At 37.3% G+C, this 25354-nt stretch overlaps 1 protein-coding gene across 1 annotated transcript in view; it reads right to left on the reverse strand.

Moving 5' to 3' along the window:
- Positions 1-25354, reverse strand: part of SLC12A2 (solute carrier family 12 member 2) — a 333014-nt gene that overhangs the window by 103107 nt on the left and 204553 nt on the right. Inside the window, exon 14 of the mRNA XM_033928970.1 lies at positions 7379-7534. Coding sequence (XP_033784861.1) covers positions 7379-7534 — 156 coding nt within the window. The remainder of the gene's footprint in view (positions 1-7378; positions 7535-25354) is intronic.

Below are 25354 nucleotides of genomic sequence, written 5' to 3' on the forward strand. Positions count from 1 at the left end.
AACAGAAAACCTTTAGAAACTAATGTCATATTAATAAGCCTGTTGATACCAATAGATTGTATATTGTAAAGTGCTACAGACTGGAAATAACTATTTCTAATTTACAAGACAGCAAAGTTACTTACTAGTAGCAGGTGTTCTCCGAGGACAGTGGGCATATATTCTCACATGTAGACTGAATTGATTAATATGATATACTGCTATTGACAACCAGGTATTAAGTAGTGCTGTCCGATTCACAATTTGAATCAGTTCACCGATTCACTTCGGGTGAATCAATTCAAATCTATTTAAACCAAAAAAAAAATTGGCTTCCCGATTCGACTGACCCTCCTCCCTCGCGCCCTAAGCAGGAGTAGCAGCGCTGCTCTTGCTGGCCGGCCGCTGCCACACCTGCTTTAGAGGCGAGGAGGAAGGGTCAATCGGGAAGTGCTGCTGTCCGGCTTCCCCCCTGGCATCCGGTTTCCTCACCCCTGGTCTCCCGCTTCCCCCCCTGGCCTCCACCGCGATCCTGCCTCTGACGTCAAAGGAGGGGCAGGACAGTGGCAGAGGAAACAGCTCTGAAGCAGTTTGCAAAGTTCGCTAGCACCGCAATCTTCTCTGCAGGCTGCTTCTCAAAGGTAAACGTTGCGGGGAGGCCAAGGGGGAAGCCGGAAACCAGTGGGAGGCTAGGGGGAACATGCAGGCCTTCGGGGGGGGGGGGGGAGGTGGGACAGGTCTTTAAGGAGGGAAGGGACAAGCCTTCACTGAACATTGCAGATCTCAGTTTAGTGATTTTTTTTTTTTTTTTAAAGGAACCAACACACAGCGTGGCTTGGAGCGCGCACGATATGGCAGCTTAACCGCAGAGCTCCTGAGTCCCAGGCAACAACTGAATAAAATAAAACTATTTATTTACTTGTCCGACTTAAAAATAATAAAAATCAACGGCGGAAATGGCAGCGATAAGGCAAGGAAAAAATGAAAAACCTTGTACTTCGGGAGTGTCGGCAAAAAGGTCAAAGGTAACCCCTGTATCGCCGTCCAGCGTACCAATCCCGCTGGAAGCAGATGAAATTAATGAAAAAGCTGACATCATGGCGGAATTATTTAAAATCAAAATAATGCTGACTGATAATGCCAACAAATTATCAGAAGTGAAGGAAGAGTTGATTAACCTGAAACAAGAAATCCAAACTGACAGACAAAGAATGTCTGTGATGGAGGAAAGAATCTGTCAGTTGGAAACTTTCACACAAAAGTGTGAAGAGGAAAAGAAAAATGTAACAGCCTTAAAAAATCAACTAATTGATATGGAGAATCGAGGAAAAAGAAAGAATATTAGAATCCTTGGCTTAGCTGAAAATATTGAAGGAGAAAACCCTATACAGTTCTTGGAAAATCTTTTGCCTAAACTGCTGCAGCTGAATTCTAAATGGCCGTTGGAGATAGAACGTGCCCACAGAATCCCCACAAGAAAACAAACAAACCAGACAGCTCCTAGACCTCTGATCTTCAAAGTATTAAGATACCAACAAGCATTTGAGATCTTAAAAGTGGCAAAAGCAAATAAAAACCTAAACTATAAAGGATCTAAACTGATTTTTGTTCCTGACTTTGCTAAAGATACTGCAAATATAAGGAAACAATTCCTTACATTCAGACAACAATTAAAAGAAAAGGGCTACATGTATGGTCTTTACTATCCGTCTACAATGAGAATTTCTACAGGAAATAAATCTATGTATTTTCAAGATCCTGCTAAACTGAAAGAATTTTTGACACAAGAAGAACCAATGTCTACATAATAAAGCAGAATAAAGCAAATTTATCTAATGAAAATAGATGGAAATAAAGAAAGAAAAAAGAAGAGGAACTAATGTCTACATATAATCAGAATAAAATGGAAGTTTCATCTGAAGAAAGGATATAGAAAATGCAAGATAAAATAAGAATGACAATTTTTGATTCAAATTTTATTACAATATATTGAATTTTATGACTTAAATTAATTTTTGATTTTATTCCATCCATTTTAAAAAAAAAAAATATTTTATAATTTTTGATTCAATTATTATTAATATATTGGATGTTATGATAAATTTACATTATAATTGAATTGAATACTATTATAGAATTATTGCATATATATTTAATACTGCTATTATTAATTGGAAAAAAAAAAAAAATTATTTTAGATTTGATTAAATGAGTGTGGAAATTATTATAACATAGATATTTAATTCCTATACATATTAGGTTATTATAAATGATGATGTTTAAAAATTATTATTATTACAATATGATATATGGAATTAGAATTATATTTTACATATATTAAATTTATTGTAGGGAGAATATATTATTTTTATCTAAGACTTGAAAATATTAAGATGATTTATCCAATTATAATTTATATGAATTACTACATCTATATTTAATTCTGCTAATATTAATGGAAAATTTTTTTTTGGATTCGGTTAAATGAATGGGAAATTATTATAACATAGGTATTAATTATAAAATCTTTTTGATATAAATATTTATCTATACATATTACGATACTATAAATGATGATTTTCAAATATATAAAATGATTTACTAAAATATTTATTATTATATATATAGGAATAGATATATCTAATTTGAATATATGAAATTAGAAATATATATGAAATATATTTAATTTATTGAAGGGGTAATATATTATTTATATCTAAGACTTGAAAAGATTAATATGATTTATCAAATTAAATTTGATATGAACTATAATATACAAGGGGATTTAATGAAGGTTTAAATGAATAATAAGGTGGATAAAGAAATATGAAATGTATTGAATTAGAGAATATTTTTATGAATGATTAGTTGCCTGGGGGAGGGGATTTAGGTTTTGCATGACCAATGTGTGTTCCAGGACAAACATTGATAGTGGGAGGGTCGGGAGGGAAAATAGAGGGTGGGAATGGGAATCAATATATATTAATTGTGCTGAGATCTAATCATGTATATTATCATAGAATATTGGTTAAAATTTAATGATAAATAAGATGGATATAAAAATTTATTCTATGAATGTCAATGGTTTAAATCATCCTATTAAGAAAAAGAAAATATTATCGTTCCTTAAAAATCAAAATGCGGATATCTACTTCATACAAGAGACCCATCTTTCTGAAACTGAATCTAAAAAATTATCTGGGGGTTGGATTTCTAAATGTTTATTTGCACCGGCTTTAAAGAAAAAAGCTGGAGTGGCTATTCTGATAAACAAAAAATGCAATGCGAATTTCAAATTAATAAATTATGACCCCTTAGGTAGATGGGTGCATGTCGAAATGGATCTGGGAAATACAACCATGAATTTATTCAATTTATATGCTCCTAATACGAATCAAATGGAGTTTTTCAAACAAATTCAACAATTACTTTTACCACTGGCTACATCTAATTTAATAGTAGCAGGAGATTTCAATGCTGTAATGGATCCAATTTTGGATAAAAAACCAAGTAGAATTATAAAATCATTAGGCTTAGATAATTTGATTCAATCTTGTGATTTAGTAGATATATGGCGTATTCTTCATTTTAATGATCAGGAATTTTCTTTTTGTTCTCAGGTCCACAAATCCTTTTCACGAATTGATTATATATTTGTTTCTAATAACCTAGCGCAGCGTGTGATAAAAGCAGTTATAGATCCTATTATAATTTCGGATCATGCTGGTGTGTGGATTAATCTTCAAAATTATGATATTGAACATTTAAATTCAATTTGGAGATTTAATAATACTTTTTTAGCGGATTCAAATTTTCTCGAAGAATTTAAATTAAAAATACAAGAATTTTTTCAAATTAATGATTCAGATAATATTAATGCTGAGATTTTATGGGACGCTTTTAAAGCAACAATGAGAGGGAATATTATTTCATACTCAGCATATATTAATAAACAACATAAAAAACAATTTCTTGAATTAGGAAAACAAATTAAATTATTAGAAAATAAATTAATTGAAAAATGGGAAAATAAAACATTACAAGATTTATTAAAATTAAAAGTTAAATATAATGAGATTTCTTCTCAATTTGTGAGAAAAGATTTATTTAATAGACAAGTTCAATTTTACGGAAATTCAAATAAAGCTGGAAAATTATTGGCAAATTTCCTTAAAGCAAAAAAAAGAAAATCCAAGATTATTGCAATTAAAGATATACAAGGTAATACACACACTAACAATAAAGACATTTTAAGACAATTTCTTGATTTTTATAAAGATTTATATTCTTCTGAATCTTATGAAAATAAAGAACAAGATGGACAAAAATTTTTAAATTCATTTATTGGACCAAATGTTCCAGATCATATAAAAAGAAGTTTAGAAGAACCTATATCTTTAAAAGAAATAGAATCAGCATTGAAGTCTCTTAGAGTTGGATCCGCTCCGGGTGGTGATGGTTATACGGTTGAATTTTATAAATCATTTCAAAACATTATTTTACCATATCTATTAAAATTGTATCAATATCAAATGAATAATGGAAATATATCAGGTACTATGGCTGATTCATTAATTATTGTCTTACCAAAACCAAACAAAGATCCTACCTTGGTTTCAAATTACAGGCCTATTTCCTTATTAAATGTAGATGGTAAATTAATTTCTAAAGTACTAGCAATAAGATTGGCAAAAGCTCTTCCTTTCATTATTGATGTACATCAAACAGGATTTATTGCTAAAAGACACTCATCACATAACACCAGATTAGCATTTCACTCTTTAAATTTAGCAAAAAATATGAATGATCCAACTTTTATGCTATCTTTGGATGCAGAAAAAGCATTTGATAGAGTAGAATGGAAATTTATGTATCAATCTCTAGAATGGTTTGGAATAGGACCCGGTTTTATTAAAATGATTCAGACATTGTATAGCTCTCCTGGTGCAAGATTATATATAAATAACAATTTATCAGATAAATTTAATTTGCAAAGGGGAGTTAGACAAGGATGTCCTTTGTCTCCCTTACTTTTTGATATTGTTCTAGAACCCTTGTTAATTGCAATTAATCAAACTAAGGAGATAAGGGGAATCCCATTTTCTTACTGGGAATATAAACTTTCTGCATATGCAGATGATATCTTATTATATTTGAGAGAACCGGGGATTACTATTCCAAATTTACTTAATCTTCTAGAGGAATTTGGAAAATTCTCTGGATATAAAATTAATTGGAGTAAATCAAAAATTCTTCCAATTAATGTTCACTGCACCAAAGGATTATTTGATTCATATTCATTTATTTGGAAAGAGGAAGGATTAAAATATTTAGGAATTATGATCAAAAATACAATTGATGATACAGTCAAAGAAAATGAAAAACTTTTATTGAAAAAAATTACAGAAATGTGTGAACAATGGAATCCTTTACATCTTTCATGGTGGGGAAGAATTCAAACAATTAAAATGATGATATTGCCTGTAGTTTGTTATCAAATGAGTATGATACCAATATTTTTTCAGGGGTCCTTTTATAAAAAATTAAACAATATTATTACAAAATTTGTTTGGTTTGGGAAAAGACCCAGAATTGCTTTAGTATCTTTACAAAGACCAATTATGGAGGGAGGGGTAAATTTTCCAAATTTTTATAGGTACCATCAAGCCTATATTCTAAGACAGGGTATGTATTGGATCCTCCCAGATCTCATGGAGAATGTACCAGATTGGCTATATTTAGAATGGCGGCTCCTGTTCCCATTACATTTAGATCATTTAATTAGTATAACAATGCCCAGAAGATACAAAGAAAACAGAATATTATTAGACACTTGGAAAACATTAAGATATATAAATAACCTATCACCAGATCCAATTTGTAAATCACTAAATCAATCTATTTGGGTAAACTCCAGGATCAAAATTGGCGGATTTAAGATCGTCTGGAAACAATGGATAAGTGCAGGTATACGAACATTAAATGATGTCATTTCAGAAGGTTCACTGCTTAGTTTTTCACAATTGCAAAATAAATTTGGCTTAAATAAATCACAATATTTTAAATGGATGCAATTGAAGCAGGCCATTCAGGTAGGGTTCCCTGAATGGAAAAATCTTAATACTCAATATAGTCTGCAGGTTTTATGTTTCCAGGCGGATTTCTTGGGTCACCAAGCCGCAAAATGGTACAAATTGATATATGGATTTTTAAATAAAAAAAAGAAAACTGGTCTTAGGGATATTTGGAGTATTGAGATTGGACAGACAATTTCTGCGTCTCAATGGCCACGATTTTGGTCCTGGAGATTAAGATCTACAAAGTCAGCATCTATGAGTCAAACATGGATGTTTTTATTACATAGAGTGTTATGGACCCCTACGCGCTTGCAAAAGATAGATAATAATAGATCCAATAGATGCTGGCATTGTAAAATAGAAATAGGGACGTTAGATCATCTAATTTTTTTTTGTCCCTGTGTAAATGCCTTTTGGAATATGATTTGGCCCCAAATTAACAAATTACTAGAAAATCATGTAGGACTCTCATATGACACTGTATTATTTGGAACTGCAATGAGAACTCAGAGTCCGATCTCAGTAAACAATAATAAACTACTATTAATATTGACAGGAGTCGCCATGCAACAAATAACTCAGAATTGGAAAGACTATACCAAATTAAATTATACGTTCTGGTGGAACTCTGTCTGTCATATATACAAAATGGAAAAAGTAATAGCATTACAACACGGGAACATTCATAATTTCAATAAAATTTGGCAACCATTGACTAATTATTCTAATGATTAGATTTCTTAGCACAATTATAATACTTATATAGAAAAGGGGAAGGACATGTATAATTTTTAGAATCATTAATTGGAAAAAGGGGAGGGATGTATAACTTTTGATTATATATAATATATACTGTTTATAAATTAAGTTGTATTAATGATAGATACAATGATATATAGTAATTAATTATATCACTTGAATTTCAAACATTGTAAAAATTGAAAAATTCAATAAATAAAATTTAAAGGAACCAACACACAAGCTTAAATTTGCATAACTATCAATTGATAGAAAGTTTCTCCTACTGTTAGTCATTTACTCTTTAAATAGACCACAAATCATATTTTAAGTGGTCAAAATCAGACTCATATTAGCGGGTGCAAGGCTCAAGACAATTCCTATATTTTCACTTACAAATTGTGTCTCAGGTGCCAAATTGGCTAGGATTTTTATTTAGAATTATATAGCATGCTCAACAGAAAGACATTTCCAGTCTACTATAACAACTTGATTACTATAGACAGATGTAATAGTAGCATCCTAACAGCTACAACCAAAAAGCTTTTGAATCAATACCACTTACTTCTTATTTCCATACTAACCTGGCTTCTTGTAGGTGACATATATGAATAATCCAATGACAATGACATATGTCAGCAAAGCTGCCCACCAGTTAATTACAAACATAACTCCACAGCAGAGAAGAGCTCCAATTAATGAAATCCACATATTGTAGTACTTAAAAGCAGGACGCCATCCTAAAATAAATAAATAAAAAGTCTAAGACACTTACTCAATGTTATTCCATAATTATATAATGGAAAAAAGTCCTTTCTGAATGTCTCACATTTACAGTCTCTCATCCTTCGCAGCAAAGCATTTTACTAAAAAAAACAAAATAAGAATTCCATTAAAAATAGAAAGGAAGAGATAGTATTCGGGATAAGAAATGAAAGCAGAGAGAAGCTGCAGATGCTCTAGGCTGCATGCAGCCACCAATTCTTTCACCCACAGACTATGCCCTCAAATCACCATATTGTAATCACTGCTGAAAGCCAAAGTGGAAGAAAGTGTTTAGAGATAAACTCTTAATTATTTTGTTGGAGGATTCCCATTAGAGAATGACACAGAGACAAATTTATTCCCTTTGCCATAGGATCTATCTCCATCCCTATCCCATCTCTGTGAGTTCTATCCCTGTGCTATCCCAGCAAGCTCTGTCCTCATCTGTACAAGCCACAAACACATGATTTTAAAGTGTTTGAGGCTTGTGCAAATGAAGACAGAGTTTTCAGGGTTGGGGCAGGGACAGAAAAGGGATGGAGACAGATCCCACGGGGACAGGGACAATTCCCATCCAAGACATACAGTAAGGAAATTCCAAAGGGATGTGGCAAGAAAAAAATATATGCTGAGTATCTTGTGGATTCTAGCTGAACTTGCGGGGGAGGAGGGGGGCTGATAGGACAAGCAAGTTTTTAGATTTTGAGTGTAAGGAATCAGATGTCACATAAGGAATGGGAAATGCAGCAGAGTACAATAAGGCCATAAACTACATGAATTAAGACCGGGAGCCAATGATTCTCACATAAGGCAATTGCATGATCACTCTGCTAAAACTGGATAAGAGCTTAATAGTCACGTTCTGAATGCTCTGAAGTTATTTAAGGTCATCAGTCCTTGTTATCCCAAAAACATTGCAATAGGCTGCCCAAGAAAGGCAAGATCATGGAACACAGAGCAGAGCAACCCAAGCAATATAGCCATGATTAATAAATGCATGAGAAAAAGTTTTAAAATTGTTGCTCTAAAACTAAACTAAACCTTAGGTTTGTATACCGCACCATCTCCACAAGCGTAGAGCTCGGCACGGTTTACAGGGTTAGGTTGAAAACAATTTTTTTAAGAAAGGCCTTTGATGTACTTTATTACACTTATCTTAATGTTAAAGACAAATAATAATGATAAATTTCAAACAGATATATCAACTTTGTAGTATTCTCCTGAACTAAATTTGGCCCGTCTTCTCAGATCCTTTTGCACAAATGGTCTGTTTTCCTTCTTGAAGAGCTGTATTATGTTAAATCCTGGAGACTAAGGTATTTATTTTCTAATTTGTCTTGTTGCTTATCAATCTAATCTTATTTCCAGAAGAGGTGGTAGAGGATAAAACTAATAAAATTCAACATAGCACAGTATAAGCTTAAAGGACCCCTGGCTGTGAAATACAAGGAAAGATAAATATCAAATGGGGTCCAAAATGTTTGTTGAATGTAACTTACTATAATTTTATGTATTTTAGAATCTAATCACTTTGCTGTAAGAAACTATGGAACGATATCAAGCTTCATCATATACATTTTAACAAGTACACAAGTGGAGTAAAAAAAAATGTAGAATCACCTTATGAGAGTAGAGAATTAAGCACCTGGATGACAGATGTGGGCATGTATAAAGTGATGCATTAAAGGACAAACAGCCATGTGTGCATACAATGCTGGTTTTCCCATTTGAAGTGAACATACCAGAAAAGGATCTTATTTATTGTGGGCATTTTAATTGAAATGCATGTATTATTTGGGGGTAGACGGTCATTTTAGTTAATTGCCCTACCACTATGAACTATAATTTGGATGCAAAAAATAAAAAAAAATGTAAACACGCTTAAGCTCAGTGTGCAACAACAGAACAAACAGGTTACAAATTATTCAGAAAATCATGTTGCCAATCTCCTTTTTTTTTCCTCTGTATTTGTATGTTAAACTTAATAAAATTTTTGAACTAAATAAGAAAGTCTTAAACAATAAATCTGAGAATTATACTGACTTTGTAAGAATGCATAGTGCAACATCACAGTAAGGCCATCTCAAAAAGATAAAAACTACAGTGTTTGGCTTTGAAAGTTCTGCAGACGCATGGAGTTCATTTGATTTTGTAAGTGAGGAGGAAGTGGGAGTAATTAGTCAGATGTCGCCAACACATGCGGTGTTGGATCCATGCAATCCGCTATAATAATTCCCTTAGCGCACATGCGCACTTCAATTTTCGTGGCTCCGTGCGTCTGTAGTTCCGTGGCCAGCAGAATGTTAAAGAATGTGTTGCGTGCGCACATTTGAGGCCGACTTCAGAGAGAGAAGGAGGCGGCGGCGACCGAGCTACGGAGCTAGGGGAGGGAAGGCCACTGCCGCTACCTGGTCGCACGGCCTTCTCCTCTGCCTCCACTCTGGGACAGAGCACCGTTGCAGCTCGCAGGAGCCGTGCTCTCTGCCCGCCCGGCAGCAAACCAACACGCCTTACCTCTGAATTTGTTCATTGGGCGGATTGAGAATGAGCATTTGTTTATTTGCGCTGGAGGCAATGCTCCAAGGGGGGGGGGAGGGAGAGATAGAGACAGAAAGACACAGGCAAGGACAGAGCGAGAGAGAGGCACACACACAGACAACGGCCAACGAGAAAGAGAGAGACAGAAAGACACATAGACAGCAGCCAACGAGAGAAAGAAAGAAAGAAAGACAGCGGCCAAGGAGAGAGAGAGAGAGAAAAAGACAGAAAGACACAGACAGCAGCCAACGAGAGAGAAAGAGAGACAGACAGCAGCCAACGAGAGAGAAAGAGAGACAGACAGCAGCCAAGGAGAGAGAGAGACAGAAAGAGAGACAGACAGCAGCCAAGGAGAGAGAGAGAGACAGAAAGAGAGACAGACAGCAGCCAAGGAGAGAGAGAGAGACAGAAAGAGAGACAGACAGCAGCCAAGGAGAGAGAGAGAGACAGAAAGAGAGACAGGTAGCAGCCAAGGAGAGAGAGAAAGACAGAAAGAAAGACAGACAGCAGCCAAGGAGAGAGAGAGACAGAAAGAAAGACAGACAGCAGCCAAGGAGAGAGAGAGACAGAAAGAAAGACAGACATCTATTCTAGCACCTGTTAATGTAACGGGCTTAAAGACTAGTACTAATATAATTCGGCAAATCCCTCAAGTTGTGAGTTCATTTGTTGCATCAGTTGCTAATAATTCTTTGACAGAGGGAAAATTTCTATTGGGATGTAGGAATCCACGATAACTCCAATTTAAAAAAAAAGGATTGAATTTAAGGGATATGAAAACTTTTCGGCCTATTTCTGTTGTTCCTTTTCTGGGAAAGGTGATTGAGAAAGTTGTATTGAAGCAATTGAATGATTATGTAACTTAGAATGACTGCCTTGATTCATTTCAATTTGGGTTTCATCAAGCGCATAGTGTGGAATTGTTACTGGAAGGGATTGATAAAAGCAAGAAATATCTTATGGTCTCACTTGATGTATCAGGGGCATTTGATACAGCTATTTGGATATATTATTGAAACTAAAAAAATAGGAATAGTAGAGGGGGTTCTAAAATAGTTTGCCTCCTAGGTAGATCATTCAGTCAGAAGTGGAGAAGATGTCTCTAGGGTGGTTGAGGTTAAGAGGAGTGTACCTCAGGGTTCGGCACTTTTGGCCATTCTTTTTAATATATACATGCCTACATTGGGGGTGCAGTATCTGTTATATGCCGATGACATTTTGTTTTTTTCCCCCCACAGTATGCGATATCCAAATAGCTGAGCGGTGTTTATGGAAAAGACTGTGGAATGAATGGAGGAGCATGATTTGAAATTAAATATGGATAAGTCTGAGATGATGATTGTGAAAAATCAGCAGGATAGTTTTGTGATAGAAAGTGTAACTGTGATGGGGGAGCAATTGGCAGTCAAAAAGGAGATGAGTGTTAGGAGTATATTTGGATAGTTGTTTGACTACGGAAAAACAAATATTGAAAACAATCCAAGTAGGATATATGCAGTTGCAGATGTTATACAGACTAAAACCAATGTTAACAAATTATGATTTTCATAGTGTGGTACAGGTGCTGATAATGAGCAGGGTAGACTAGTGCAATGCATTGTACCTTGGAGTTGCAAAGGTGAAGATGAAAGTGCTGCAGGTGTTGATTAACTCTGCAGCAAGGTTGATCACAGGTATTTCCAGAATGACCCATATAACACCAGTTCTAAAACAGCTACACTGGTTGCCAATGCAACAAAGAGTACACTTAAAAATGTTGTCAATAATACATCTCCTACTATTTTCTGCAGGGCTTTTTTTAATCTATCTGCCCAGACAGAATTTGAGATCAGAAAATAGCATGAAATTATGTTTGGGTGGTAAGGTGACAATTTTTCATTCCAGGATTGGCGAGGCCATGTTGTTGGTGAGGGAAGGGAGGGGGTGCAAAGCTTCGGCATTCTTTGCCAGGAGTTCTTTGATTATGCACTGTTAGATTAGATTTTAAGAATATGTTGAAAACGCAATTGTTCGTAAACACCTTCTTATGTTGAGACTTTATATATGTACCTGCTGATATTTTATTAGATTGATGAGTTGATTATTATAGCAAACTTTTTTTGTAACTATTTAATGTGCATGTACTGTCCATTATTTATGATTGTGGCTATGTAAACCATATAGGTAATATACGGTATATATATTTTTAAATAAATAAATAAAAGATACGGAGAGGAGCAGAGTATTAACAGCTCCTTCTTTGAAAAAAGGGTCAAGAGGTTAAGGAGCTCATAATAATAATTTTTTTTAAAAAATGTCTAAAAAGGGGTCTAAATCAGTACTTGGACGATCAAAAAGCCAGACCGTCCAAATACCAATAATCAAAGCTGGTTTTAGACATATCTAAAACCAGCTTAGGCCTTTTCCCTGCCTCTAAATGCCTAGAGTGAAAAGAGGCGTTTTTAGAGGAGTGGGAGGTGGGTGGGTGGGTGGGTGGGAGATGGGCCGACCTAGACCTAGTCATACAGCAAGTATAATCAAAACCTTGAACAGGTTACCTAGTCGGAACTTATGTTTTGACTTAAGACCAAGTCAAAACAGGTATAAGTTCTTAAAAGGTGCTACTGAGCTGATCGCAGCTGCCGCGATCAGCTCAGCGGCCCTGGCACCCTGCCCACCCCCCACTGCAACGATCGCAGCAGGAGGGAGCCCGTATCTTAGAGGGGTGGGGTGTCGCCGGGGCAGGAGGGGTTGGGCTCCCTCCTGCCCGTATTGGTTCGGGGGAGGGGGGTTGTGTCTCAGCAGGAGAGGTTGGGCATCTCTCCTACCGCAATCACTCCTCCTCCCCGAACTGGCACAAACCGTGGCAGGAGAGATTGGCATCTCTCCTGCCTCGAGTCGCGGCAGTTCAGAGGTGAGGCGATCGCCACCAGGGGATCTCCTGCCGCGATTGTTGCCGGGGGGGAGGGGGGGAATGATGGTGGTAGATTCTGTAACCAGTGTAACCAGTTACAGAATCCAGCTTTTAGGCGAAGGACTGGCCCCCCTACTTCGCCTAAAAGGTCTTGTTTTGGGCGTTTGGGACTTAGACTGCTTTTTGGTTGATAATGTGTAGACATAGTGGTGGTCTGGGCGTTTAAACAGCTGAACGTAGAGGTAGGCCATTCTCTCAAACACCCCCCCCAAAAAAAAAAAAAAAAAAAAAAACCCTCATTTTGGATGTTTTTTTGAAAATGGACAATTTCCCTGCTTCTACTTTCAGCGTTTAGGGCCTTAGACCAAAAGGGGACTTAAGACTTTTTTTTTTATTATGTCCCTCCACAACTCTTCAACCCAAAGAAAAACCATTTCAGGGGGAAATAAAAGGTTTATAAAGTCAAGAGCAGCAGGATTAACAGTACTATTTGAAAGGGTAACTAACCATTCCTAAGACATACACCATAAAATTAACTGGTAGCAGATCTTAACATTTTTTTCAGTTGTCACACAAACCTAGGGAGCTTAAAACCAAAGGAGATCAAAGCTTATACTAGAACAAAGTTTTCATAAGCTACAGAAGAGCATGTTTATTTTCCAGATATCAAACTCAAATCTATCTTGTTTCTGATCCAAGCAATATGGAATTTCCCAATGGAATCCAACATGTTCTTCCAAAAGAACTCAATAACTGCTGCCAAAGGCTGGATATTGCATTTCATAGACCAGTATTGCAGTTATCTTCTTAAGAAAAAGGAAACAGAGCAATACTAGATGGTCCCTATGAAGCTTCTGTCTTTCTATTCTATGCTTTCGCTATACATTTTATCCCCCCCCTCAAAGAAACTATAAATACAAATTAATAACTTGTCAGAGTAAGGCACTAAACTGTTCAAAGTTGTTAAAACTCATGTGGATTGTGAAAAATTGCAGGCAGACCTTAGGAAATTGGAAGGCTGGGCATCCAAGTGGCAGATGAAATTTAATGTGGACCAATGCAAAGGGATACACATTGAGAAGAATAACCCAAATCAGAGTTACTGGATGACACCAAGAAAAAAATCTGGGTGTCATCATAGACAATACAATGAAACCTTCCGCTCAATGTACAGTGGTGGCCAAAAAACACAAACAGGATGCTAGGAATTATTTTAAAAAAGTGATGGTTTTGTTAACTAAGAATGTTATAATGCCCCTGTATCACTCCATGGTGAAACCTCATCTGGAGTATTGCGTTCATTTCTTGTCTCCTTATCTCAAGAAAGATATAGCAGCACTAGAAGAGCAACCAAGATGATAAAGGGAATGGAACTCCTCTTGTATGAGGAAAGATTAAAAAGGTTAGAGCTCTTCAGCTTGGAAAAGAGATGGTTGAGGGGAGATATGATTGAAGTCTACAAAATCCTGAGTGGAGTAGAATGGGTACAAGTAGATCAATTTTTTACTCCATCAAAAATTACAAAGACTAGGGGGACACTCAAAGTTACAGGCAAATACTTTTAAAACCAATAGAAGGAAATATTTTTTCACTCAGAGAATAGTTAAGCCCTGGAACGCGTTGCCAGAGGTTGTGGTAAGAGGGGATAGCGTAGCTAGTTTTAAGAAATGTTTGGACAATTTCATGGAGGAAAAAATCATAGTTTGTTATTGAGACAGACATGGGGGAAGCCACTGCTTGCTCTGGACCAGTAATGTTACTACTCCTTGGGTTTTGGCCAGGTACTAGGGACCTGGATTGGCCACCATGAGAACAGACTACTGGGTTTGATGGACCATTGGTCTGACCCAGTAAGAATATTCTTATGTTCAAAATGTAGAGTCATGGGGATGCTACCGAGATCGGGATGTGAACAGATGTTAATAGCAGAGCTCATGCAGGGCCTACTATTCTACTAAAAACTGTGGTTCCAAGTGCAATTTTTTTCACCAATCACTCTCTCTCCATATTTTAACACCTAGTATTTTCATGGCATCTAGTAAGATGTTTAAGACTTTTGCAGAGTCAGCTTCGGCAAAGACACACAAACTAGATCCTCCAACTCTGGTAAATATGACCATGACAAAGGAAAAGCAAAAAGGATAATGAAGTAGACCAGACCTAACAAATCTCTAAGGTACTGTCAGAGCTCAATATCATTAAGGACCTGATTACCACAAATCATTCAGCAATTAAAGATCTCCAGCAAGAGTTAGAAAACCAGGATCTCAACTTTGCAATTTTGAACAGCTTCATAGTATCAAGCAATGCACGTCGTCAGTAGAATGTAAGATTCCCACGCTAGACTTCCATACAAAGCAAATTTAAAAACTATTAGAAGAATTGGAAGATTTGAGTAATAGAAATCAAAGAAACAACATTTGTATTGTTGGTGTCCCAGAAACCACTGAAGCGGATAACATTATTGCTTTCTGTGAGAAATTTTTAGCCAACACTCTCAACTTAAACTTTTGATAGACCCCTGGAGATTGATTGTGGACACAGGGTGCCTTTGGGCCAACTGATACAGAGGCATGCTCAGCTAAGGTCTATTATTCTACACCTACTTTGATTCAAGTAGCCACTATTTTGTCCACTGCTAAATTTAAAGCTCCTCTTATGTGGCAAGGCCATAAAGTTTATATTACTCTAGATGTTGCCAAATCTACAGCTGTTAAAATAAAAACGTTTCTAGACATGAAAGCTGATTTGAAGAGGATTAATGCTCAATATGACCTGTTTTATCCTTGCATGAGAACTACTGTTAACAACATTAGCAAAAACTTTGATGACCCATCTAACTGAAAACTTACTTGCATCAAAAAGGGTACCTCAGCATGTACATTTGAAATTTTTATTCATTTTCCTACAGATCATTCTACTATGCTTTTTTGACATCCAGGTATTGTTGATTGCCAACTATGTCATTACTGCTTAAACAATAAGATGATCCCATACGGACTACATAGTAATATACTTATGTCAACTTGTAACTAGTCTTTTTATTTGTGATTATTCTTCTGATATTTGTATTACTGGTACTTGGAATCCTATTCATTAATGTAACTCTCTTGCCGAAGGGGCCTTGCAGATTCTCACCTACCAGCTAGTACAGGGGTCTCAAAGTCCCTCCTTGAGGGCCACAATCCAGTCGGGTTTTCAGGATTTCCTCAATGAATATGCATGAGATGTATTTGCATGCACTGCTTTCATTGTATGCTAATAGATCTCATGCATATTCATTGGGGAATTCCTGAAAACCCGACTGGATTGCGGCCTTCGAGGAGGGATTTTGAGACCCCTGAGCTAGTACCACCTAATATACTTATTTGTGGTTGTAGAGATATGAGATATTATTTCCAGTATATTTTTGTTATTTAGATTTCCTTCAACTGATTTATGACCAGAGGAGTCATGTTTTGTATTATTGATATATACAATGATGTGGATTTCTGTTAATTGTCAGTTTGGCTTTCAAATAGTCTCTTTAAATATTAATGGACTGAATAATCCCGTAAAATGTAAAGGTTCTTGCATATCTTGCCAGGCAGTCTCCATCAATAACTTTTCTCCAAGAAACTCATTTAAATTTTGCAGAATCCCAGAAATTACAACGATCATGAGTAAAGGAGGTTTATTATTCTGCTGCATCTAGTAAACATAATGTTGTAGCGATCTTGCTAGCCAAAACTTGGGCTGCCCAAGTTATACAAGTTAAATCTGATCAAGGTCATTAGATCAAGATCCTTCTTCAAAATGCTGGCTAAACACTTCAGATCATGTCAATTTATGCTCCAGTGAAAGATGATCCAAACTTCTTTGCCAGTCTGGTACTTGAGGCAGAGCTACTGATACACTCCTTTAATTATTGGTGGAGACAATATATGTTTAAATTCCTATATAGACTGAAATAGACCCTACAATATGAACTCAAGAACCAACCACATTTTGTACTCTCTTACAGAAGAACCTGGGTTATCATTGAGGCTTAGGGGAAAATTCTATAAACAGCGTCCCAATTGTAGGTGGCGGTAGGCATACTACTGCTGTCTAACCAGCCAATCGGGAAGGGCCTTAGCCGCCTGGGTCAATCAGGACCTTAGGCCCCTCCCTGGTGCATCATGGGATGCACTGGGAAGGGGAAGGCCTGCCATTCTGTGGAGGCAGACCTACCAGCCGGAGGGAGTAAGCATCCCTCTGGCTAGCCAACAAAAAATAGGTATGGGGGGGTCGGGGGGGGGGGGTCCAGCAGGAGGAACTGATCATCCTTCTTGCCGATGATCGTTGGAGATGCTGGTTAAAGAATCGGGGTGGTTAGGTGTCTGCCCATCAGGACAGATGTGATTCTATATAGGATGTCCTTGTGCGATTCTCAAAAGCTGCTTAGGTGGCTGCTGAGACCGAGCATCCTATACAGAGTCCAGCCCTCATTTCCTACTCAAAGGGAATACAAATAATTTTCAGCCACTTGTAACTCATATGCTTGCCTGGACTTCTTAATTTTCTAAGTCTTTTCTGCATATGACGACTTCAGCAGATTATTTATAGTAGATTACATTGCTCTCTCCTTGAACTTGGATTTTAGAAAATGTCAGAAAATCAAAACCCAAATGGCGACAATTTCTCTCTCATAAAATCTGAAGAGTTTCAACAGCTTATAGTAACCAAAATTAATTTTTTAATGATAATGTCTCTCCAGACATTGCTATAACTTTACTATGGGATACTTACAAAGCTACACTAAGAGAACATATTATTGGATATGTAGCACAGAAAGGTAAAGAGCATAAGACAAAACATTCATTAGAATCTGATATATGGATCCTCTCTCAACATCATGCAACTACAGCAGATCTGAAAATACATACTAATTTACTCAATTTTTAATTATAATATATTATGCTCAGAAGAAGCCTCTTCACAAATTCTTCAACTGTCAGCCACATATTATGCAGAAGGCAACAAAAGTGGCCGACTGCTGAAGAATTATCTCAAATGAAAACAGGAACATAACACTATGCCTGCTATTAAAACCTCTTCTGGAGACCTTACTATTACAGATAAGAGCATCTCAGACCGATTTGTACAGTTCTATAAAAAAAATTTGTCTGAGCTATCTGATCCATCTGAAGCTATAAATCAATTTTTCAATTCTTTGCCACCAAAAGCTATCATGAAGAATCAACAAGCACGCGAAGGGCTATTATAGTTCAGGAGGTGACGGCAGCTATTAAATCATTAAATTCTAATAAAGTTGCAGAAATGGATGGATATCTGGTAGAATTCTATAAAAATATTTAGTCATCTCAGCCCCTAAACACTATTTTAATTTCTTATAACATCATAATACATCCTGTTCTACCTTTACTGAAACGATGGTTGTGATATTCCCCAAATCTGTATGGGACCCACTAGGAAAAAAAACAAACAAAAAAAACAATCCAAAAAAACTACAGACCCATTTCTCTGATCAATGCTGAAGCCAAGATATATGCCAAGATACTTGCTAACAGACTAAATCTTGTTTTATCTACTCTAATACATCCTGATCAATCTGGTTTCAGCCTGGACAATTATCCACCTCCAATACCAGATTGTGCCATATACTTCATGAGGCACTTTGCACTTCTTCGTTAGCTGCCTTATTCCTTGATGCAGAAAAAGCTTTTGACTGTGTTGAATGGGTATACCTATTCAAGGCTGTACAATGAATTGGCTTTGGTCTCAACCTGATCAGGATTATATACAAATTATGAGAATCTAACAGCTCGGATTGCAGTGAACTCAGAACTCTTTATTAATTTCATTTTACCAGAGGAATGCAACAGTATGTCCCCTATCGCTGCTTCTCTTTGACTTGGCTTTAGAACTGTCGATACCTTTAATTGAAGAATTATGTCGAATGGCTCATTACATGGAGATGAAGTTAAAGTATCTGGATCAATAGCATGGAATGTTGCTACTCTTTGGGTTTTGGCCAGGTTCTAGTGAACTGGATTGGCCACCGTGAGAATGGGCTACTGGGCTTAATGGACCTTTGGTCTGATCCAGTAAGTCTATTCTTATGTTCTTATCTCTCTATGCTGATGATATGGTGGTATATTTGTTTGACACGGAATCTCCTCGATCCTATTTGATGAAAACAATTCAATCATTCTTATTAATTTCCAAGTCTATTGTATGCTCTCTTAATGTGCACTGTCAAAAATCACATACTGAGTCGACCAAACAACGGAGTGTACAAGGAGTAAAATATTTGAGCAATTTTACATGGACATTGATACAATTGTTACCAAAAATAGAAAACATCTCTTCCAAAATGTTGACCTGCTTATCAAATGCTGATCTCCACTCCACTTCTCTTGGTGGCGGGCAGAGGTCTGTCAAGTGACAAGAGTAGCTTCCGTCTAGGAAGCTATCTTGTCTCGTGATATGTGCTCTCAAGGTTGGGATATCATTGCTGTTCTTAAGAACATAGGTTGAAAATCATGTTTTTAAATCAATGGACAACTGTCTGAAAAGCCTGTTTCATAAGAACATAAGAATTGCCCTACTAGGTCAGACTACGTTTCCAATAATGGCCAGTCCAGGTCACAAATACCTAGCAAAATTCCAAAAGTTAGCAGGGATAAGCAATATTTTTCCTCAATCTGCCTTTATAATGGTTTATAGACTTCCTCCAGGAATTTGTCCAAACCTTTTATTAAGCCAGTAACATTTAACTGTTTTACCACTTGCTCCAGCATCATATGCCACACTTACAAGGTGGACAATCAATGAGGATTACAGGAGCCCTCCAGGTACTTGAGGAAACATCTAGCAAGAAGCCACCTTAATTCTTTGAGCTGTCCCCTTGAAGGGAAGAAGTTTGTGCAGTTGAGAAACCTGAAGCAAAAATGAAATTGTTTTAATAAGACCCTCTTATTCAGAAGGAATATGAAAAAATGTGTGCAATAAGTACTGTGACAAAACCCCCCATGAATTGAACTTGCTACCCAGAAAATCTTCCCCTTGAATGAGACGTTTTACCAAATGCTACCATAAATGATTCAAAAGGTGAAAGTATTGAAGAGTCAGTATTAAATAAAATCTATAGAAAGAACTACATGGAAGGAAGAGATCCAGAATATATAAAAGTAGGGAATAAAACTAGACCCTGCTTATTGAACTTGTAAGAAACTCGGGACTAAAGCTTAGCTTTAGTGTTGAAGTCAGACTAAAACGTGAAGGTAAGCAGGAGGGGAGGGGGGAGGGAGATGCCCCCACAATGTTTTGCCTCAAGACAGCCTTCAACTGGATTCTGCAACATAAAAAGAGCTTCCCTTTCTTACACTGGAGCAATGTGGCAAACCAGCTCCAAATACTTTAAGCATAACATTACGCAAGAGTCCAGTGGTAAAATAGAAATTTTTTAAAAATCTGGTCTTGCCTCACCAGGCTATGAAAACGAAAAAAAAAACATCTGTGTTGGAGCAAGTACAGAGGTCACATTATGACAAAACATATGAAAACTGTCCAGTATTGAAGTCTGAGCTCTCCAGACCTGGAGGAAAAGGAGGTTCATTGAAGTTCTTGGGAACCAGAGACAGAGTGGGACCATATAGGAAAGAGCCCTAACTGTTATAATAAAGTCCAGTTATCTGAACCCAATATATTTCCCTCAACTGTAGAATCACTAGCTACAGTTGCAAAGAATTATCCAGAACTAGTTAATAGAAGTTAACAGAACTTTAAATGAGAGAAAGTCTCAAGAGCTGCCTCATTTCTGGAATAAGAAGATACCTAAAGAAGGTGAAGTTACTCACCTGTAGCAGGTATTTTCCAAGGAATGCAGGCCAAGCATTCTCACATCTGGGTATCATCAACCAGCAAAGCCTGGTGAGGATGTGCACCCTGCCAGCATATAAAGCTTTTATAAAATTCTTGCAGCATCCTACCCCATATGTCGGGATGCCTTCCCACTCAACAGGCAAGCACAGGTTCCTCAGTAGGATAACATAGCTGAAGGAATACTACTCCTAGGTTGAAAGATATGAGGATACTAGGCCTATTGTCCTCAGAGAAAACCTGCTACAGGTGAATAACTGTTTTCTCCAAGGACAAGTAAGCCAGATGCGCTGAGAGCTCTGTAAAAAACGTTCTTGATGGGCAATTTGGTGATTTTTGACATCAATGAAGTATGCAAAAGTGAAGATCTATTTGGAGAACCCACCAGTTGGTAGTTATACAGGGCAAGCCTTCTTGGCAAAAATTCAGCCTCCATTCCACTCATCCAGGATGGTTAGTCAAAGCTCATCCCTTGCTTTAACAGGAAAACTATCTGGGTCTTCCACTGATAAGGTCAGGGCTGCTGGAATGAGCAGAAGGTGGCAGAAAACTATGCTCCACAGATACACTATTATTTCTTAGTAAATTTCTGATGCCCTACACTCCATCTTGAACTCTAAAATCTCTAAATCACAATTACTTAGAAGTTCCTACTTTTAGAGAAATATTTCTTGATTCAATTTGTAACACAATATTTTCCATTCAGGGTCCAAAATTATTGAATGTTCTTCCTAGTAACCTCAGACTTCTCTACAAATTTTTAAGAAAGATCTCAAAAACTTTTCTATTTTCCGATGCCTTCCTATAAGAATCAGCTTTTATAATCTGTAATATCAATCTCACCAGATGAAGCATATAGACCATCCCTATACCTCATGTGTTATACTTCCCCTAAACATTTCTATCATAAATTGTATTTCTTCCCTTATCCTTCTGTGTTACATATTGTTTTATAATTTTGTTGTTTTAATTTTTAATTTTTATTTAATTTTTTGTACTCACATTTTATGTATTAGCTGTTACATGATTTGCAGGATATCAATAATAAACTCAAAACTTTGTAGTGATGGTTCACTAACTAGGTGCTGTCAAAAACCTAGTGGAGGAGGAAGCTGGAGGCTGCCAAGAGAAGGCTTAAATAGTGTCAGTATGTTTCTTGATGAGGTCAGCAACCTTCTCCACCTTGTCCCCAAAAAGATTATCTCCTCGATATGGTATATCCACTAGTCTCTCCTCAACTGCTGGTTCCAGGCCAGGCATGCAACCATGAGAGTTTGAGCATCCCCACATTCATAGCAGAGAGTCTGGACGCAATATCAAATGTGTTATAAGAGCCCCTGACAGATATTTTATGCACTCCATCTGTTTTTGGCCAACTGGAAAAGCTCTGCGGTCTGCTCTTGAGGGAGCGGGTCTGTGAGACCAAGCATATTGTGCACCAAAGACTTCAAGCATGTATGTAGAGCTGGTAGGACTGGATATGGTTAATGAGCATAGAGGCCTGATAAACCTCTTCCCCCAAATGAATACAGAGTCTGATCCTCTCTGCCTGGGGAAGCCAAGGGATGAGATCTGGAACTTTTAGCTCGTTTTGAGAGAAGATTCAACCACAAGAGAATGTTGAGACAATTGCACCCTCTCAATTCCAGGAACCTTCTGGATAAGGTACTGAATACTTAGCTTCTTTGGTTCAACCTGTAACAAGAGGGGAAATTCCCAATTCTTCAACAGTGCATCTTTAAGGATAGGATGTAATGGAACTGTGACACTTCCTTTGAACTGCCTCATATCTGTTTAGATAACATCTCTGTCCTAACCTCTTCCTCCAACTCTAATTTAAATGGTATGGCCAAAGCCATCTCCTTTACAAAACCCGTGGATGACAGATTCTCAGGTGGAGATTTACATCTCTCAAGGTGGAGAAGGGTCAGAAGGGATTCCATATGACTCCTCCTTCAAGAAGTAATGTGGATCTTCATCTGACTCCCATGAATTCTATGATACCTCATAAGTATGAATGGATACAGTGAGACTGTGCCTACCTTGGTCTAATAGAACTGTGTCCATGCCCCAGAGGGCGCTAAGGTACAGCCCTACTCTTGGATGCCTGGGAAACCTTTCTCCCCCTAGTGTAGGGAGTAGTTGCAAGTAGGATGATGCTGAAGCACCAGCATCAAAGACTGCTCTAGAGCAGTGGTCTCGAACTCAAACCCTCTGCAGGGCCACATTTTGGATTTGTAGGTACTTGGAGGGCCTCAGAAAAAAATAGTTAATGTCTTATTACAGAAATGACAATTTTGCATGACGTAAAACTCTTTATAGTTTATAAATCTTTTCTTTTGGCTAAGTCTTAATAATAATAATATTGTCATTTATAGCTAAAGAGACATTTGATCAAGAAACTGTTTTATTTTACTTTTGTGATTATGATAAATATATCAAGGGCCTCAAAATAGTACCTGGCGGGCCGCGAGTTTGAGACCACTGCTCTAGAGGCAGACCAGGAGCCTCAGGAAGGAGGTGAGGCTGGGCTGCAGCTGGTGCAAATACCCTCAATGCCTGAAACATCTGCACCAATTCCTCCCTGTACATGGCCCGATAATGCTCATGAAGGACAGGCACTGGCAAAGGCTGGGAAGCTGGAGACAGCCTGAGAAAGGACCAGTGTCGAGCCAGAAGAGGGATCCTGGCTGCTCAGAGACTGACACACTGGCACCTCCACAAAAGAGGGGGAGCTATCCTCTGTGTAGATGCTTCTTGGGTATTGGTGATGCAGATTCCCTAGCGCTCTCAGCATCATGCTTCAAAAGGGACAATGCTTATGCTTCTTCGGTTTCCTTGATGCTCAGCATTGCAGTGTTGGGTCTAATACTGACTGGTCCCGGGACCTACCATCAATGCCTGATGTCAAAGGAGGTAGAGACCTCTATGCCGGTACACACTCAGTGGTAGATAAACAGTTGAGGTCCAAGTTTCCGGTGACAATACTGACGGATGTCAAATAATCCAAAAATTTATTCTGATTGTCCTGCCACATCCTCTGTGTGCTCAACTACATTTTTAAATAGAGAACAAAAATGGTTAGGCCCAAGGCACCTGATGCACAAAAGCGTACATGTCTGTTGCAGAGATCACCCAACTGCATTGGGCATACCTTTTGAAGCCACCGGGGATCATCTTAGACATGTTAGTATTGCGGCCAAATTAATTTCCTCAATTTTGAGCAACAAATCAAAACTAAAGGGGAAGGTATTCAAAGCAAAAATAGTAAAATGAAGGAAAAATCCACACGAGAAGGCACCAAAAATATATGTTTATATGCACTGAGGAGAAACCAAGAAGATGTGACCTCTCAGCTCCACAACCAAAACACAGACTAAGGTACCTCCACTCATACGTTGGGAGTGAAGGCTGCTAGAATTTTTTTTAAAACCTGTATATGCTGGCAGCGTCCACACCATGCTCCTTCAGATGACAACACCCAAATGTGACAATACATATGTGGCTTGCTTGTCCCTCGAAAATCCCCCCTCTCCCAAGATATCTGAAAATACAAAGAGTGAATAAAAGACAATACATGTTTATGCCTTGCAGAAAATCTACACCCAGACTTGCATCTAAAGGAATAGTACTTGACCAATATCATAATGGATCAGTGATAATTAAATATTGGTATCCCTGGTTCCCAATCTGGTACAAAAACCACTAAGGTGGTACTCCTCTGAATTATGACATGCTACTGTGGCTAGAGGTATGACTGGATATTAAACTGTTTTCTGGTGAAGATTATCAACTTCATAATTCTCCACATGATCCCAAACTATAAGGAGGAAACCAATCCAATTGTTGGAAACTCCAAAATAGTGAAAGAGAAGAAGTCTTATGAACTAAAACATGGACAGCGATTTGATTGGTACAGAGTTCAACCAACTAAGCATGGATCTAAAGCAATCACTATGCACAAGGATTATTATACACTGAATCCCTAAAGCAAAATGCATGGTATAAGCTCTGCCGATACCCATTTACACTTGAGTCATTTTAAAACAGGAATCACAAGTCTACCTATAAAACTGGTGACTAGTGTCTGACAAGGAAACCTGCAAGAGTCAGAAGAATTCAAAACCTCAGATCCAGAAGTATGAATGTTGGCAATATCCTTAGGACTTGCTTGCATTTCCATGCTTGAGGAGCAGTAGCTTTGTGGGGCAGTAACTTGATTTGAGAATAGACATTCAATACCGTGTATAATTTAGTCATTTTTTTTTTTAAAGGACCATGCACATTGTGCAACCTGAGATCAACCCTCCCTTTTAAAATCTTATATTCTTAGAAGAGAAAGACTTACCCTGTTTAAGTTAGCTATCCAGCTGAAGAGTGACAGGAAGCTGAAACAAGCCTCCAAAATCAGCATCTGTGCCTTTAAACGGAATCCTCAGTAGGATAGCGTATAGATCTCCTCCCCCATAACTCTCAGAAAGACAGGCTAAAAAAAACC

Source organism: Geotrypetes seraphini, chromosome 1 (assembly GCF_902459505.1).
Source record: "Geotrypetes seraphini chromosome 1, aGeoSer1.1, whole genome shotgun sequence".
Taxonomy (NCBI): domain Eukaryota; kingdom Metazoa; phylum Chordata; class Amphibia; order Gymnophiona; family Dermophiidae; genus Geotrypetes; species Geotrypetes seraphini.